The sequence below is a fragment of the Pogoniulus pusillus genome, chromosome 41 (assembly GCF_015220805.1).
Source record: "Pogoniulus pusillus isolate bPogPus1 chromosome 41, bPogPus1.pri, whole genome shotgun sequence".
Taxonomy (NCBI): domain Eukaryota; kingdom Metazoa; phylum Chordata; class Aves; order Piciformes; family Lybiidae; genus Pogoniulus; species Pogoniulus pusillus.
Window position 1 is genome coordinate 696,076 of NC_087304.1, and position 16,686 is coordinate 712,761.

The 16,686-nt window shown below is 60.1% G+C and overlaps 1 protein-coding gene across 1 annotated transcript in view; it reads left to right on the forward strand.

Moving 5' to 3' along the window:
* LOC135192134 (ceramide synthase 4-like) overlaps window positions 1-16,472 on the forward strand; it is a 60,959-nt gene extending 44,487 nt beyond the window's left edge. The window contains exons 4-12 of the mRNA XM_064175034.1: window positions 4,200-4,317; window positions 5,214-5,332; window positions 7,119-7,176; window positions 9,988-10,038; window positions 10,760-10,852; window positions 11,967-12,095; window positions 12,808-12,914; window positions 13,653-13,809; window positions 16,126-16,472. Coding sequence (XP_064031104.1) covers window positions 4,200-4,317; window positions 5,214-5,332; window positions 7,119-7,176; window positions 9,988-10,038; window positions 10,760-10,852; window positions 11,967-12,095; window positions 12,808-12,914; window positions 13,653-13,809; window positions 16,126-16,317 — 1,024 coding nt within the window. The 3' untranslated portion in view covers window positions 16,318-16,472. The remainder of the gene's footprint in view (window positions 1-4,199; window positions 4,318-5,213; window positions 5,333-7,118; window positions 7,177-9,987; window positions 10,039-10,759; window positions 10,853-11,966; window positions 12,096-12,807; window positions 12,915-13,652; window positions 13,810-16,125) is intronic.
* The last annotated feature ends 214 nt before the right edge of the window (window positions 16,473-16,686 follow it).

The window sequence follows — 16,686 nt, forward strand, 5'->3', positions numbered from 1 at the left end:
TAACGTGGGTGCAGTTCAGTGCAGTGGGTGCAGGTCATTGCAGTGGGTGCAGGTCAGTGCCATGGGTGCAGGTCAGTGCAGTGAGTGCAGGTCAGTGCCGTGGGTGCAGGTTAGAGCCATGGGTGCAGGTCAGTGCAGTGGGTGCAGGTCAGTGCAGTGGGTGCAGGTCAGTGCTGTGGGTGCAGGTCAGTGCAGTGGGTGCAGGTTAGAGCCATGGGTGCAGTTCAGTGCAGTGGATGCAGGTCAGTGCCATGGGTGCAGGTCGGTGCCGTGGGTGCAGGTCAGTGCTGTGGGTGCAGGTCAGAGCCGTGGGTGAAGGTCAGTGCAGTGGATGCAGGTCAGTGCCATGGGTGCAGGTCGGTGCCATGGGTGCAGGTCAGTGCAGTGGGTGCAGGTCAGAGCCGTGGGTGAAGGTCAGTGCAGTGGATGCAGGTCAGAGCCATGGGTGCAGGTCAGTGCCGTGGGTGCAGGTCAGTGCCGTGGGTGCAGGTCAGTGCTGTGTGTGCAGTTCAGTGCAGTGGGTGCAGTTGAGTGCAGTGGGTGCAGGTCAGTGCCGTGGGTGCAGGTCAGTGCTGTGTGTGCAGTTCAGTGCATTGGGTGCAGTTGAGTGCAGTGGGTGCAGGTCAGTGCCATGGGTGCAGGTCAGTGCCGTGGGTGCAGGTCAGTGCTGTGTGTGCAGGTCAGTGCCATGGGTGCAGGTCAGTGCGTGGGTTCAGGTCAGTGCCGTGTGTGCAGGTCAGTGCAGTGGGTGCAGGTCTGTGCAGTGAGTGCACGTCTGTAACGTGGGTGCAGTTCAGTGCAGTGGGTGCAGGTCATTGCAGTGGGTGCAGGTCAGTGCCATGGGTGCAGGTCAGTGCAGTGAGTGCAGGTCAGTGCCGTGGGTGCAGGTCAGTGCAGTGGGTGCAGGTCAGTGCCATGGGTGCAGGTCAGTGCAGTGAGTGCAGGTCAGTGCCGTGGGTGCAGGTCATTGCAGTGGGTGCAGGTCAGTGCCGTGGGTGCAGGTTAGAGCCATGGGTGCAGGTCAGTGCAGTGGATGCAGGTCAGTGCAGTGGGTGCAGGTCAGTGCCATGGGTGCTGGCCAGTGCAGTGGGTGCAGGTCAGTGCAGTGGGTGCAGGTCAGTGCAGTGGGTGGAGGTCAGAGCCATGGGTGCAGTTGAGTGCAGTGGGTGCAGGTCAGTGCAGTGGGTGCAGGTCAGAGCCATGGGTGCAGGTCAGTGCAGTGGGTGCAGGTCAGTGCCGTGGGTGCAGGTCAGTGCCGTGTGTGCAGGTCAGTGCAGTTGGTGCAGTTCAGTGCAGTGGGTGCAGTTGAATGCAGTGGGTGGAGGTCAGAACCGTGGGTGCAGTTGAGTGCAGTGGGTGCAGGTCAGTGCCGTGGGTGCAGGTCAGTGCAGTGGGTGCAGGTCAGTGCCGTGGGTGCAGGTTAGAGCCATGGCTGTAGGTCAGTGCAGTGGCTGCAGGTCAGAGCCATGGGTGCAGTTGAGTGCAGTGGGAGCAGTTGAGTGCAGTGGGTGCAGGTCAGTGCCATGGGTGCAGGTCAGTGCAGTGGGTGCAGTTGAGTGCAGTGGGTGCAGGTCAGTGCCGTGTGTGCAGGTCAGTGCAGTGGATGCAGGTCAGTGCCGTGGGTGCAGGTCAGTGCCGTGGGTGCAGGTTAGAGCCATGGGTGCAGGTCAGTGCAGTGGGTGCAGGTCAGTGCAGTGGGTGCAGGTCAGAGCCATGGGTGCAGGTCAGTGCAGTGGGTGCAGGTCAGTGCCATGGGTGCAGTTCAGTGCAGTGGGTGCAGTTGAGTGCAGTGGGTGCAGGTCAGTGCCATGGGTGCAGGTCAGTGCCGTGGGTGCAGGTCAGTGCAGTGGGTGCAGGTCAGTGCCATGGGTGCAGGTCAGTGCGTGGGTTCAGGTCAGTGCCGTGTGTGCAGGTCCGTGCAGTGGGTGCAGGTCTGTGCAGTGAGTGCACGTCTGTAACGTGGGTGCAGTTCAGTGCAGTGGGTGCAGGTCAGTGCCGTGGGTACAGTTCAGTGCAGTGGATGCAGGTCAGTGCTGTGGGTGCAGGTCAGTGCAGTGGGTGCAGGTCAGAACCATGGGTGCAGTTCAGTGCAGTGGGTGCAGGTGAGTGCCGTGGGTGCAGGTCAGTGCCGTGGGTGCAGGTCTGTGCAGTGAGTGCACGTCTGTAATGTGGGTGCAGTTCAGTGCAGTGGGTGCAGTTGAGTGCAGTGGATGCAGGTCAGTGCCGTGGGTGCAGTTGAGTGCCGTGGGTGCAGGTCAGTGCAGTGAGTGCAGGTCAGTGCCGTAGGTGCAGGTCAGTGCCGTGGGTGCAGGTCACTGCAGTGGGTGCAGGGTCAGAGCCATGGGTGCAGGTCAGTGCCGTGGGTGCAGGTCATTGCAGTGGGTGCAGGTCAGTGCCGTGGGTGCAGGTCACTGCAGTGGGTGCAGGGTCAGAGCCATGGGTGCAGGTCAGTGCCGTGGGTGCAGGTCATTGCAGTGGGTGCGGGTCAGTGCCATGGGTGCAGGTCAGTGCAGTGGGTGCAGCAGGCAGCATTCCGCAGGCCCTAGCAGCAGTGTGGTTCTCCATGCAGGCTGCCAGTGAGCCAAGCAGCAGTGCTGGGGCCGTGGCTGGCTGCTGCCCGTGCGTTCCTGGTGCCACCGCAGTGTGGCTGCAGAAGGTGGCAGCAGAGCACAGCATTGCCCAGCTCCTGTACCCTGGGCTGTGCAGTGCAGGGCTCAGGGCAGCACAAGGCTCACTGCTGCTGCAGGTCTGAGGGGGTTGTCTCTTCCCTGGTTGTGGGAAGCATCCACCAGAAGGGTCGTAAGGAGGAGCCAGAAAACTACAGCCCTGTCAGCCTGACCTCAGTGCCAGGCAAAGGCATGGAACAGGTCACAGAACAGGTCACCTTGAGTGCCATCACACAGCACCTACAGGATAGCCAAGGGCTCAGGCCCAGCCAGCAGGGGGTTAGGAAGGGCAGGTCCTGCCTGACCAACCTGAGCTCCTTTTATGATCAGGTTCCTGCCTGGTGACTGTGGGGCAGGCTGTGGATGGAGTCTGCCTGGACTGCAGCAAAGCCTTTGGCACTGTGTGCCACAGGAAGCTCCTGGCCAAGCTGGCAGCTGCTGGCTTGGACAGATTCACTCTGTGCTGGATCAAGAACTGGCTGGGTGGCAGAGCCCAGAGAGTGGTGGTGAATGGTGCCACATGCAGTTGGCAGCTGGCACTGGTGGTGTTCCCCAGGGATCAGTGCTGGGCCCAGTCCTGTTCAATATCTTTATTGATGACCTGGATGAGGGGATTGAGCCCAGCAGCAGTAAGGTTGCAGATGACACCAATCTAGGAGCAGCTGTGGAGCTGTTGGAGGGTAGCAGAGCCCTGCAGAGGGACCTGGCCAGGCTGGCTGGGTGGGCAGAGGCCAAGGGGATGAGATTTAACAAGGCCAAGTGCAGGGCTCTGCACTTTGGCCACAACAACCCCAAGCAGTGCTGCAGGCTGGGGACTGAGTGGCTGAAAGGAGCCAGGAGGAAAGGGACCTGGGGGTACTGATAGAGAGTAGCTGAAGAGGAGGCAGCAGTGTGCCCAGGTGGGCAGCAGAGCCAATGGCATCCTGGGCTGTATCAGGAGCAGTGTGGGCAGCAGGACAAGGGAGGTTCTTCTGCCCCTGTGCTCAGCACTGCTCAGGCCACCCCTTGAGTGCTGCGTCCAGTTCTGGGCTCCTCAGTTCAAGAGAGATGCTGAAGTGCTGGAAGGTGTTGAGAGAAGGACAACAAAGCTGGGGAGGGGCCTGGAGCACAAATCCTATGAGGAGAGGCTGAGGGAGCTGGGGGTGCGCAGCCTGGAGAAGAGGAGGCTCAGGGCAGAGCTCATTGCTGTCTGCAACTACCTGAAGGGAGGTTGTAGCCAGGTGGGGGTTGGCCTCTTCTTCCAGGCAACCAGCAGTAGAACAAGGGGACACAGTCTCAAGTTGTGCTGGGGTAGGTCTAGGCTGGGTGTTAGGAGGAAGTTGTTGTCAGAGAGAGTGATTGGCATTGGAATGGGCTGCCCAGGGAGCTGGTGGAGGCACCGTGCCTGGAGGTGTTCAGGAAAAGCCTGGCTGGGGCACTTAGTGCCATGGTCTGGTTGACTGGCTAGGGCTGGGTGCTATGTTGGACTGGATCATCCAGGAGGTCTCTTCCAACCTGGTTGATTCTATGATTCTGTGATTCTTTCCTTTCCAGAGCTGTGGCCCTGCCCCTCGGCAGCAGGCTGGGTGTGAAGGACAAGCAGAGACCCAAAGCTCAGCCCAACCCTGTGCTGGAAGCCTTCTACAGCAGGCACTGCAAGAACCCCGAAGAGGTGAGTCCCTCCTGCCTTGGCTCTCCCCGGAGCAGCCTTTTGTCTGCTGCCCAAGGGCACCTCCTTTGGGATTCTGGGGTTTGCTAATGCCACCTGTACTGCAGCCACCAAGGCAGCAGAACCTCGGGCACTGGAGAGCAGCCAGCCACAGGGGCATGGACCTGGCAGTCCTGGTGGTCAACAGGGTGTCCATGGGGCAGCAAAGTGCCCTTGTGGCCAAGGAGGCAGATGGTGCAGCAAGAGCAGTGTGGCCAGCAGGGCTAGAGAGCTTCTGTCCCTGCACTGCTTTGCCCTGGTGAGGCCACACCTGGAATGCTGTGCCCAGCTCTGGGCTCCCCAGCTCGAGAGGGGCAGGGACCTGCTGCAGGAGTCCATTGCTCAAATCCCTCTCAGCCTTCTCCTCTCCAGACTAACCCCCGCAGGGCTCTCAGTCTCTCCCCGGGGGGAAGGCTCAGGTCCCTCAGTCACCCTCCTGAGCTGGGCACAGTACTGCAGGGGTGGCCTCAGTGGGCCACAGCAGGGTGGCAGGAGAAGCTCCAGGATGCCCTGGCTCTGTGGGGCAGCAGTGCCCTGTGCCTGGCGGTGCAGTGGCAGTGCCTTGTGCCTGGTGGTGCCACGGCAGTACCCTGTGCCTGGTGGTGCAGTGGCAGTGCCCTGTGCCTGGTGGTGCCGTGGCAGTGCCCTGTGCCTGGCAGTGCCGTGGCAGTGCCCTGTGCTTCACAGTGCCGTGGCAGTGCCCTGTGCCTGGCAGTGCCGTGGCAGTGCTGTGGCAGTGCCCTGTGCCTGGCGGTGCCTGGCAGTGCCCTGTGCCTCACGGTGCTGTGGCAGTGCCCTGTGCCTCGCAGTGCCTGGCAGTGCCGTGGCAGTGCCCTGTGCCACCCTGGCGTCTCTTGCAGGCGGAGCTGCTGCGGCTGGCGACACGGAGCGAGCTGGCACCGCGCACGGTGGAGCGCTGGTTCCGGCGCCGCAGGAACGCGGACAGAGCCTGCCTCTCCGCCAAGTTCTGCGAGGCCTGGTGAGCAGCAGCGCACCCAGCAGGGCAGCAGCCTCTCCCCACAGCCCAGCTCTGCCCTCCTGCCCTCCGCAGACAGCGTCTCAGCCTTCCCGGCCCCACAGGGTCCTTCTGCCACTCTCTGCTGCTTCTCCCTGACTGAAACCCTCCTGGCTCTCCCCCTTGGTTTCTGCTTCCAAGCTTCCTTTCACTCCTGGCTGCCCTCCGTTTAGCCTGGAGAAGAGGAGGCTCAGGGCAGAGCTCATTGCTCTCCACAGCTACCTGCAGGGAGGCTGTAGCCAGCTGGGGCTGGGTTCTGCTGCTAGGCAAGCAGCAACAGAACAAGGGGATACAGCCTCAAGTTGTGCCAGGGCAGGTCTAGGCTGGATGTCAGGAGGAAGTTGTTGGCAGAGAGAGTGATTGGCATTGGAATGGGCTGCTCAGGGAGGTGGTGGAGTGGCTGTGCCTGGAGGTGTTGAAGCCAAGCCTGGCTGGGGCACTTAGTGCCATGGTCTGGTTGGTTGGGCAGGGCTGGGTGCTGGGTTGGGCTGGAGGAGCTTGGAGCTCTCTTCCAACCTGCTTGATTCTGTGATTCATTCCTCACAGAGCCTCTGCTGCACAGCCCCAACTCTCCCAGCCTGTCCCCACAGGGGAGGTTCTCCAGCCCTCTGATCATCATGGTGGCCTCCTCTGGACCCTCTCCTCCTTGTGCTGGGGGCCCCCAGCCCTCTGTAAGGCTGGCACCCTGCTGGGGAGCAGAGCTGTGCCTGACAAGCTCCCTTGGTTTTGCAGTTTGCACCTCACTGCTTTGCTGCTGCACTCAGCCTCCTGTTGCCTTTTCCCACAGCTTCTCTTTGCTTCACTGCAAACTGATTCCTTCTGCTGCTTCTCTTTGCATCCTGTTGCCTCCAAAGGTCACAGGCAAAGGGCTAGGTTGTGTTCTGCTCTCTGTTGGCTTCAACATCCTGAAAGTCAAAACCTAGCACCTTCTGTAAGGAAAAAAAGGGGCCTGTGAGAGGTGCTGAGTTCCACAGGAGCTGTCAGTCAGTGCCAGAGTGCCCAGGAGCCAGCACTGGTCACAGCCCAGAGGCAGCTGAGCGCTGAGCTGCAGCCAGAGCAGGGAGAGCAGCAGCACAGGGAGGGGATTCTGCCCCTCTGCTCTGCTCAGCCCTCACCTGCAGCACTGCCTCCAGCTCTGGGAACCCAGCACAAGGACCTGGAGCTGCTGGAGAGGCTCCAGAGGAGACCACAGAGATGCTCAGAGGCTGGAGAAGCTCTGCTGTGGGGACAGGCTGGGAGAGTTGGGGCTGTGCAGCCTGGAGAAGGGAAGGCTGCAGGAAGACCTCAGAGCAGCCTTGCAGTGCCTGAAGGGGCTGCAGGAGAGCTGTGGAGGGACTTTGGACAAGGGCTGGGAGTGCCAGGCCAAGGGCCAATGGCTTTGAGCTGGGAGAGGAGAGAGTGAGAGTGGGGAGGAGGAAGAAATTGTTGGCAGTGAGGCTGGGGAGAAACTGGCAGAGGCTGCCCAGGGAGGCTGTGGCTGCCTCCTGCCTGGAGGTCTTCAAGGGAAGGCTGCTGAGGCCTTGAGCAGCTGTGCTGGTGGAGGTGGAGGATGAGGTCTGCTGAAGTCATTATCATGGCAGGGACATTGGCACTTGACGGTCTTTAAGGTTCCTTCCAACCTAAACCATTCTATGAATCAATGAAAACTCTCCTTGGTCTTTAAGGTCCCTTCCAACCCAACCCATTCTGTGACTGAGTCGCAGCTCAGTGGCTCAGGGCTGGTTTCTAACCTGCTTTGTTGTCTTTGTAGCTGGAGGTTTCTTTTCTACATCATCTCCTTTTCCACTGGCCTCGCTGTCCTCCACGATGTGAGTACCAGCTGCCCCCTGGCACTGCTGAGACCTTCCCCTAACACTGCTGAAGGGTTCCCCTGGCACTGCTGAGAGGTTCCCCTGGCACTGCTGAAACATTCCCCTGGCACTGCTGAAGGGTTCCCCTGGCACTGCTGAGAGGTTCCCCTGGCACTGCTGAAGGGTTCCCTCGGCAGTGCTGCAGGCCTCCCCTGGCACTGCTCTTTGGCTGAAGCCAGCTCTCTGGGTCAGCTTTGCAGAAGTCTTCTCCACTGGCACCTCCTGAGGGTTAAGTACTGGAAAAGCTGGAGGTGCCCAAAGAGCTGGCACAGAGCAGCTGGGAACTTCTCCTTGCTGCAGCAACTGGGGAGGTGACTGTGGTGCCCCTGGAGTGGGCACTGGTGAGGACACAGCTTGAGTGCTGGGGTCAGTTCTGTGCCCCTCGGTCCCAGAAGGCCATTGAGAGGCAGGAGCAGGCCCAGAGCAGGGCACAGAGCTGGGGCAGGGTCTGCAGAGCAGGGCTGGGGAGGAGCAGCTGAGGGAGCTGGGAGTGAGCAGTGTGGAGGAGAGGAGGCTGAGGGAGGCCTCAGGTCTGTCTCTCTCCAGCCTGTCAATGTCCTTCTTGGACTAAGTGGCTCACTGGAGAGGTCCCTGAAGACTGGAAGCTGCCAATGTGATCCCATCAACCAGAAGGGTCGTAAGGAGGAGCCAGAAAACTACAGCCCTGTCAGCCTGACCTCAGTGCCAGGCAAGGGCATGGAACAGGTCACCTTGAGTGCCATCACACAGCACCTACAGGATAGCCAAGGGCTCAGGCCCAGCCAGCAGGGGGTTAGGAAGGGCAGGTCCTGCCTGACCAACCTGAGCTCCTTTTATGATCAGGTTCCTGCCTGGTGACTGTGGGGCAGGCTGTGGATGGAGTCTGCCTGGACTGCAGCAAAGCCTTTGGCACTGTGTGCCACAGGAAGCTCCTGGCCAAGCTGGCAGCTGCTGGCTTGGACAGATTCACTCTGTGCTGGATCAAGAACTGGCTGGGTGGCAGAGCCCAGAGAGTGGTGGTGAATGGTGCCACATGCAGTTGGCAGCTGGCACTGGTGGTGTTCCCCAGGGATCAGTGCTGGGCCCAGTCCTGTTCAATATCTTTATTGATGACCTGGATGAGGGGATTGAGCCCAGCAGCAGTAAGGTTGCAGATGACACCAATCTAGGAGCAGCTGTGGAGCTGTTGGAGGGTAGCAGAGCCCTGCAGAGGGACCTGGCCAGGCTGACTGGGTGGGCAGAGGCCAAGGGGATGAGATTTAACAAGGCCAAGTGCAGGGCTCTGCACTTTGGCCACAACAACCCCAAGCAGTGCTGCAGGCTGGGGACTGAGTGGCTGAAAGGAGCCAGGAGGAAAGGGACCTGGGGGTACTGATAGAGAGTAGCTGAAGAGGAGGCAGCAGTGTGCCCAGGTGGGCAGCAGAGCCAATGGCATCCTGGGCTGTATCAGGAGCAGTGTGGGCAGCAGGACAAGGGAGGTTCTTCTGCCCCTGTGCTCAGCACTGCTCAGGCCACCCCTTGAGTGCTGTGTCCAGTTCTGGGCTCCTCAGCTCAAGAGACATGTTGAGGTGCTGGAAGGTGTCCAGAGAAGGGCAACAAAGCTGGGGAAGGGCCTGGAGCAGAGCCCTGTGAGGAGAGGCTGAGGGAGCTGGGGGGGTGCAGCCTGGAGAAGAGGAGGCTCAGGGCAGAGCTCATTGCTGTCTGCAGCTGCCTGAAGGGAGGTTGTAGCCAGGTGGGTTTGGCCTCTTCTCCCAGGCAACCAGCAATAGAACAAGGGGACACAGTCTCAAGTTGTGCCAGGGCAGGTCTAGGCTGGATGTTAGGAGGAAGTTGTTGTCAGAGAGAGTGATTGGCGTTGGAATGGGCTGCCCAGGGAGGTGGTGGAGGCACCGTGCCTGGAGGTGTTCAGGAAAAGCCTGGCTGGGGCACTTAGTGCCATGGTCTGGTTGACTGGCCAGGGCTGGGTGCTAGGTTGGACTGGATGAGCTTGGAGGTCTCTTCCAACCTGGTTGATTCTATGAAAACTCAGCCCAGTATTTGAGCTGTGGCCTCAGCAGTGCCCAGTCCAGGGGCATAATCCCTGCCCTGCTCCTGCAGCCACTCTCAGCCAACACCCCCAGGGCCCTATGTGCCAGGCAGTGCTTCCCTCATGCACTCAGCTCTGGGTAAGAGGAAATTCACCTTACAGGTGAGGCTTGGCACATCTGCAGCAGCTCTGGGGCAAGCTGCTGCTGATCACAGCAGGGAGAGGCAGAGCTCCTGGGGATTTTAGCTGCCTTCTTTCTGCAACACCTTGGAGGCTGCCACGTCCTAAGCTACCAATTCAGGTAGTTTTGAGGAGCTCCTTAGAGTGACTGCAGCATGCTCCTCACCAGCAGGGCAGAGAGCAGCTTCCTGCCAGTTCTCAGCCCTCTCCCCGTCTGTGGTTGTCCAGAGCACAGAAGTTCTCAATGAGTGGGTTGTAAGAATCTGTTAATGCCTTCAGAGCATCCTCCCCGGGCAGGAGAAGGCTGCCACATGCTGCTGCAAACCTTCTCTGAGTGCTTTTCTTTGGAACTGGGCTAAGCAGCAGATGAAATCCAAGTGCAGTAGCCACAGCTTGGCAGTGTCCCAGGGAACTGCAGCTGCTGGCAGTGGGAAGCTCCCAGCAGCTGAACTGCAGGCAGCGTGGCCAGCTCTGCTTGGCACCAGCCACTGCAAAGTCTTCAGGAGGAGCCAAGGGCAGGAGTTTGGCAGCTGGCAAGAGGAGGATTCCCCTGGCATGCTTACGGTGGTGCTGTTCCTTTGCAGAAGCCTTGGTTCTGGGACCACAGAGAGTGCTGGACAGGGTATCCACAGCAGGTGAGTGCTGCAGCAGGGCAGCTGCTGCTCTGAGCCAGGGCTGCAGGCAGATACCTGCTGAAAAGCAGGTCCGGGGGAGGGCACTGAAGTGAAGTCAGACTCCGGAGCGTGGAGAGTTCAAAGCCAGAAGGACACCTTGGCAGCCGAGGAGGAGCCAGCAGGGCAAGGAGAAGGCTGCAGAAAGGGAGAGCTGTGAGAGGTGAGCTGAGGAAGTGCAGCTGGGAATGCTCCAGGGCTGTTTGCTCTCCAGAGAGCCACGGAAGGATTTGTTCCCTGGGGAGAAGTGAAGACCTCAGGGGAGCATCTGTAGAGCAGAGGCCATGGTCTGAGCACTGTCTTGCAGCAGCTCCAGCACCCTCACACCAAAGCAGTTTCTCCTCCTTGAGTCCTGGAAAGGGAATGATTTGTTCAGCTCCTGCCTGTCTGTCCCACGGTGAAGTGGAGCTTCTGCAGCTCTCCCCCGGCAAGAGATGTGTTGAGCAAAGCCTGAGACATCCAATGGGTCCCCAGGGGTTCCCTCAGCGTTTGGGGTGGCAAAGGGAAATGCCCTCTGCTCTTTGCTGTCACCTCAGCACAGGTGGCATTTGGTGCCTCACCTCCTTGGCAAGTGTTCTCCAGCTGCAAGGGCTGGGCAGGGTGGTTTGACTGGCACTGCCCTGGCCAGGAAGGCTTCACTGCTCTGCCTTCCCTGGGGGATTTGCACTCTCTCTCCCTCTCACAGCCTCTCCAGCCCTCCCTCTTCTGGTACTACATGCTGGAGCTCTCCTTCTACTGGTCCCTGGTCTTCACCTTGCCCTTCGACGTGAAGAGGAAGGTGAGTGGCAGCCTCAGGGGAGAGCCCAGCACAAAGGGCCCAAGCTGAGCACTCAAGAGAGCATCTCCAAGAGCAGGGGGGTGGTGCTGGCCTGAGGGCTTGGAGCACTCTGTCCTTCGGCCTGCTCCTGTCGCTGGCTGCTCTCTCCTCTGAGAGGTGGAGAGCACAGAAGGCTGCAAACCTGTGCAGATGTCTCAATCCAAACTTGAAGTTAATCTTCTGAGCCTCCTCTGGGCTGCACAGGTGATAGTGGCAAGAGAAGAGCTGTTCTGTGCCAGTGCAGCTGTAGGTGTCTCTGGTGCCCATGCCCCAGCCAGGGTGCTGGTGAGAGAGTCAGAGTCAGAGAGTGGGTAGGGTTGGAAGGGACCTGCAGAGGTGATGCAGTCCAAGCCCCTGCAGGGAGCAGGAGATCCTCCAGCAGCCCAGGCTGCTCGGAGCCCTGCCACACCTGACACATGCACCCAGGCTGTGAGCAGCTCCTGACAAGTGCAAGGTGCTTGTGAGCTCCATCAGTGAGCCTGGAGGTGTAAGGTGATGGTGTAAAGAGATTGGCACAGAGCAGAAACGGACACTCAGGAAGCTCTCTGATCAGCCTCTTCCATCTCCTGCTTTGCACCATCATCATCATCAGACCATTGCTGGTGGAGGGAGAGAGAGTTCGTTGCTGACACCATCAGCTCCATCCCTGGCTCTCTTGGTTGCCCACATTCCTGGGATGTCTCTGGAGGAGGCTTTGGGCAAGGCTCTGGGGAGGGAAGTTTCTCAGCCACCTGGCCGGGAGGTGTCAGTGCTGCCTGCAGGAGGCTTGCTCCAGCCAGGCCAGATTCACAGATGCACATAATGGGTTGGGTTGAAAGGGACCTCAAAGCTTATCCAGCCCCAACTGCTGCCATGGGCAGGGACACCTCCCCCAGCACAGCTGCTCAAGGCCTCATCCAGCCTGGCCTTCATCCCCCCCAGGCAGGAGGTAGCCACAGCCTCCTTGGGCAGCCTGTGCCAGTCTCTCCTCACCCTCGCTACCAACAGTTTCTTCCTCCTTGCCAGTCTCTCTCCCCTCCCCAGGCTCCTCAGTGGTGCATTAGTTGCCTTACCCTGTGCTGTGCCCCTTCCCCAGGATTTCAAGGAGCAGATAGTTCACCATGCTGCAACCATCTTCCTCATCAGCTTCTCCTACTGTGCCAACTACATCCGCATCGGGACGCTGGTGCTGGTGATCCACGATGCCTCCGACTGCTTCCTGGAGGTGAGCTCACAGCTTGTGCCAGCCACAGTCTCCTCATCAAGGGTGCCCCTCAGCCCTGGCCTGGCTTCTGCTCTAGCACAGCCTGGGCCATGCCTTATGGTGTCTGACAGCTAAGTCAGTGCTGAGCTGGAGCCATGGAAATGGGTGGCCCCAGCTGCCATGGCCACAGGGCTCTGCAGCATCTCCAGCCAGGGGCACTCCATCACCTCCCTGGGCAGCCTCTGCCAGGCCCTGACCACTCTGGCACCAAAGACATTTTTCCTCCTCTCCAACCTGACCCTGCCCTGGCACAATTCCAGGACATTTCCTCTCCTCCTGTCCCCTGGTCCCAGGCAGCAGAGCCCAACCCCCACCTGCCTGCAGCCTCCTCTGAGGGAGCTGCAGAGAGCAATGAGGTCTCCCTCAGCCTCCTCTGCTCCGCACTGCTCACCCCCAGCTCCCTCAGCTGCTCCTCCCCAGCCTTGTTCTCCAGACCCTTGGTTGTCCTTCTCTGGACCTGCTCCAGCCCCTCAATGTCATTCTTGGGGCCCAAACCAGTAGTTGAGAGGCCTGAACACAGTAGTGGAGGTGCAGCTTTGGCAGACCCAGCCTGTGGTGTCCTGCAGAGCCAGGAAGAGCTGTGGTTAGCTGCATGCATCTGGCGCAGGATCTCCTGCAGCCCCTGCAGCTGCACTGCCTTGGGCTGCCCTTTCATTGTTCTCTCTCCTTCCAGCCAACCAAGATCTTCAACTACATGAAGTGGAAGAAAACCTGTGACAGCCTCTTCATCATCTTCTCTGCTGTGTTCCTCATCAGCCGCCTGCTGGTTTACCCCTACACGTGAGTCTGCTTGGGCAGCTGCTCCTCAGGCACTGGCTCCTTCAGCTGGGCACTGAACCTTCCCCTGCAGCCTTTGCTTTCAGTCCCCTGCCTTTGCATAGGCTGTGGTGACAGGAGGCTGTTGCAGCAGGCAGGGGTAGCTGCGGGGGTCTGCCGTGGGGCACCAAAGTACTGCAGAGGAGGAGGCCTTGGCCTGTGGCTCTGCCTTGCCTGTTTCTGCTGGGAACAAAGAGTTGGGTCCTGTGGTGTCTGGCAGGAGATGGCTGATAGGAAACTTCTCCACTTCCAGACTTCCTAAAAGGTCCTAATTAGACACAGTCCAGGGGACCTCAGAGCTGCTGCCAGTGCCTGAAGGCATCCTGCAGGGAGGCTGCAGAGGGACTTCTGCTGAGGGTGCCTAGAGACAGGCCAAGGGGGAATGGTTTGGAGCTGAGGCAGAGCAGGGTGAAACTGGAGCTGAGGAAGTTCTGCAGTGTGAGGGTGGTGAGAGCCTGGCACAGGCTGCCCAGGGAGGCTGTGGCTGCCTCCTGCCAGCGGGTGTTGAAGGCCAGGCTGGATGAGGCCCTGGGAAATCTGGGCTGGTGGAGGTGTGCCTGCAGGAGGCTGAAGCAGATGATCTCTGAGAGCCTTCCCAACCTGAGGCACTCCAGGAGTCTCCTATGACCAGAGCTCTCTGGGGCTGAGTGCTGGCCCTGCTAACAGCACACTGCCCCTGCCCTGCAATGCCCTCTCTTGCAGAGTGCTCTACAACACCTACTACTACTCCATGGAGATCTTCCAGCCTTTCTTTGGATACTACTTCGTGAATGCTCTCCTGGTAATCCTGCAGCTGCTCCACGTCTTCTGGTCCTGCCTCATCATTCGCATGGTCTACAAGTTCATCCTCCATGGCACGGTACAGAGCACTTTGTCCTGCTGCATCACTGCACAGTCCCCAGTGCCCCCTGCATCACTGCACAGTCTCCAGTGCCCCCTGCATCACTGCAGTCCCCAGTGCCCTCTGCATCACTGCACAGTCTCCAGTGCTCCCTGCATCACTGCAGTCTCCAGTGCCCTCTGCATCACTGCACAGTCTCCAGTGCCCTCTGCATCACTGCACAGTCTCCAGAGCCCCCTGCATCACTGCAGTCCCCAGTGCCCCCTGCATCACTGCACAGTCCCCAGTCCCCTCCGCATCACTGCACAGTCTCCAGTGCCCTCCATATCACTGCACAGTCCCCAGTGCCCCCTGCATCACTGCACAGTCTCCAGTGCCCTCCATATCACTGCACAGTCCCCAGTGCCCTCTGCATCACTGCACAGTCTCCAGTGCCCCCTGCATCACTGCACAGTCTCCAGTGCCCCCTGCATCACTGCACAGTCTCCAGAGCCCTCTGCATCACTGCACAGTCCCCAGTGCCCTCCGCATCACTGCACAGTCTCCAGTGCCCTCCATATCACTGCACAGTCCCCAGTGCCCCCTGCATCACTGCACAGTCTCCAGTGCCCTCCATATCACTGCACAGTCCCCAGTGCCCTCTGCATCACTGCACAGTCTCCAGTGCCCTCCATATCACTGCACAGTCCCCAGTGCCCTCCACATCACTGCACAGTCTCCAGTGCCCCCTGCATCACTGCACCAGTTTGTAGTCTCCTGCAGATGACGCTGGGAGGTTCCACGCAGGCAGAGCTCTGGGCTGGACTCCTTCCTGCCCCGGGGGAGTTGTGCCTGCCTGTTCCTCACGCAGTGTCCCAGCTGCTGGGCTGGGGAGGCACCTCTGGAGCGCAGCCACTCCAAGCCCCTGCCCCAGCAGGGCACCCACAGCAGCTTGCCCAGGGACACAGTGGCCAGAGGGGGTTGGAAGCTCTGAGGAGAAGGAGATTCCACAACCTCTCTGGGCAGCCTGCTCCAGGCTCCAGCACCCTCACACCAAAGCAGCTTTGTGTGCTGAAGTGGAACCTTCTGGCTTCCAGTCTGTACCCTTTGCCCCTTGACCAGTCCCTGGGCACCACTGAGCAGAGCCCGGCCCCAGCCTCTCACCCTGCACTGCCCCTTTAGGTCCTGCTGAGCTCTGATCAGATGCCCTTTGGGTGGCAGCACCATCCCGTGGCGCCTCAGCCTCTCCTCCAGCTCTGTCTTCAGCAAGCTGGCACAGGTCCATGCCCCAAGGCAAAGGTGTGAGCTGATGGCATTAGGCTGGCAAGGTGCCAAGGACACAGTCCAGAGGTAGCCGGGCAGGGCCTCATGGGAGCTGAGCTCCTAGCCCAGGGGGAGTTGTTTCATTAGCACCAGTGGGGGAGTTTGGCCTTACAGGAGCTGAGCACAGCTGCTCAAGGCTCATCTCCAGCTGTGCTGTCCCAGAGATCTTTGTCTGTCTCCCCTTGAGGTAGTGCAGAGCAAATCCCTCGCAAGTTAGGAAGGAGGAACTTCAGCAAGCAGGCAGTGCAGGCACTGCCCTGAAGGTGCCCCTGGATGGCTTTGCTGGTTCTGCTGTGGGCTGAGCACTGCAGCTGGAGCAGTGAGGGGATGAAGGGGATGAGGCAATGAGCAGGAACCAGCAGGGAGAAAAGTACTGAAGCAGCTCCAAATTCTGCCCTAATGTGTCTGGAAATGGAACCAGAGAACTGCTTGGGTTGAAAGAGCTCATCCAGTCCAACACCAACCCAACCCCACCATGAGCACCAAACTATGGCCCCAAGTGCCATGGCCACAGGGCTCTGCAAGACCTCCAGGGATGGGCACTCCACCACCTCCCTGGGCAGCCTCTGCCAGGCCCTGACCACTCTGGCAGCAAACAAATCTTTCTTCATCTCCAACCTAACCCTGCCCTGGCACAATTCCAGGACATTTCCTCTCCTCCTGTCCCCTGGTCCCAGGGAGCAGAGCCCAACCCCCACCTGCCTGCAGCCTCTTTCAGGGGCTGCAGAGAGCAGTGAGCTCTGCCCTCAGCCTCCTCTCCTCCAGCCTGACCCCCCACAGCTCCCTCAGCCCCTCCTCAGCCCCAGCTGCTCCAGGCCCTGCTCCAGCCTCGCTGCCCTGCTCTGCACAGGCTGCAGCCCCTCAGTGTCCTTCCTGCAGCAAGGGCCCAGAGCTGAGCACAGCACTCAAGGGGTGGCCTCAGCAGCGCTGGGCACAGGGGATGGGCACCTCCTGCCCCTGCTGCCCACCTGCAGCCAGGATGGCGTTGGCAGACTTCTGTGTTTGTCTTGCTACTCCTTTCTGTCTCTGTAGATGGAGAAGGACATGAGAAGTGACACAGAAGAGAGTGACAAGGATGAAGAGAAGGAGCAGGTGAGGGAGAAGGAGCAGAACGGGCTGAGCCACTTCGGCAGCCTCCCGAGCAGCCCCTGCAGGCAGAGGAACGGCTCTGAGGCGCTGGGCAGCAGAGCTCAGCTCCCCAACGGCCACCACAAGGGGCGGTAGCTGCTGGGGCCCCTCCACCCTCCTCAGAGACAGTTCTGCTCCTCGAGTGCAGCAGCAGCAGGCTGAGCCCTGCCGGCCGGCAGCAGCGCCGCGGCGGGCAGTGATGCGCGGAGGAGCTGGCTCTGGCCTCAATAAAAGCTTCGCTGTGGGTCGCAGCCTCGAAGCAGCTGGGCAGGGCTGCAGGGGGTGGCCTGCGCTGCTCTGCAGCGTGGCTGTTCGATGCCCAAAGCAGAGCCGTGCCGGAGCTCTGGCACTGCCAAGGCTCAGCCACCTGCTGGGGTCTGCGCAGTCTCTTAGCCTGGATCGACCTCTGGAGGGCCTGGCCCTGGCCGTGGCCACCAGAGAAGTGTGAGACTGAATCCTCAGCAG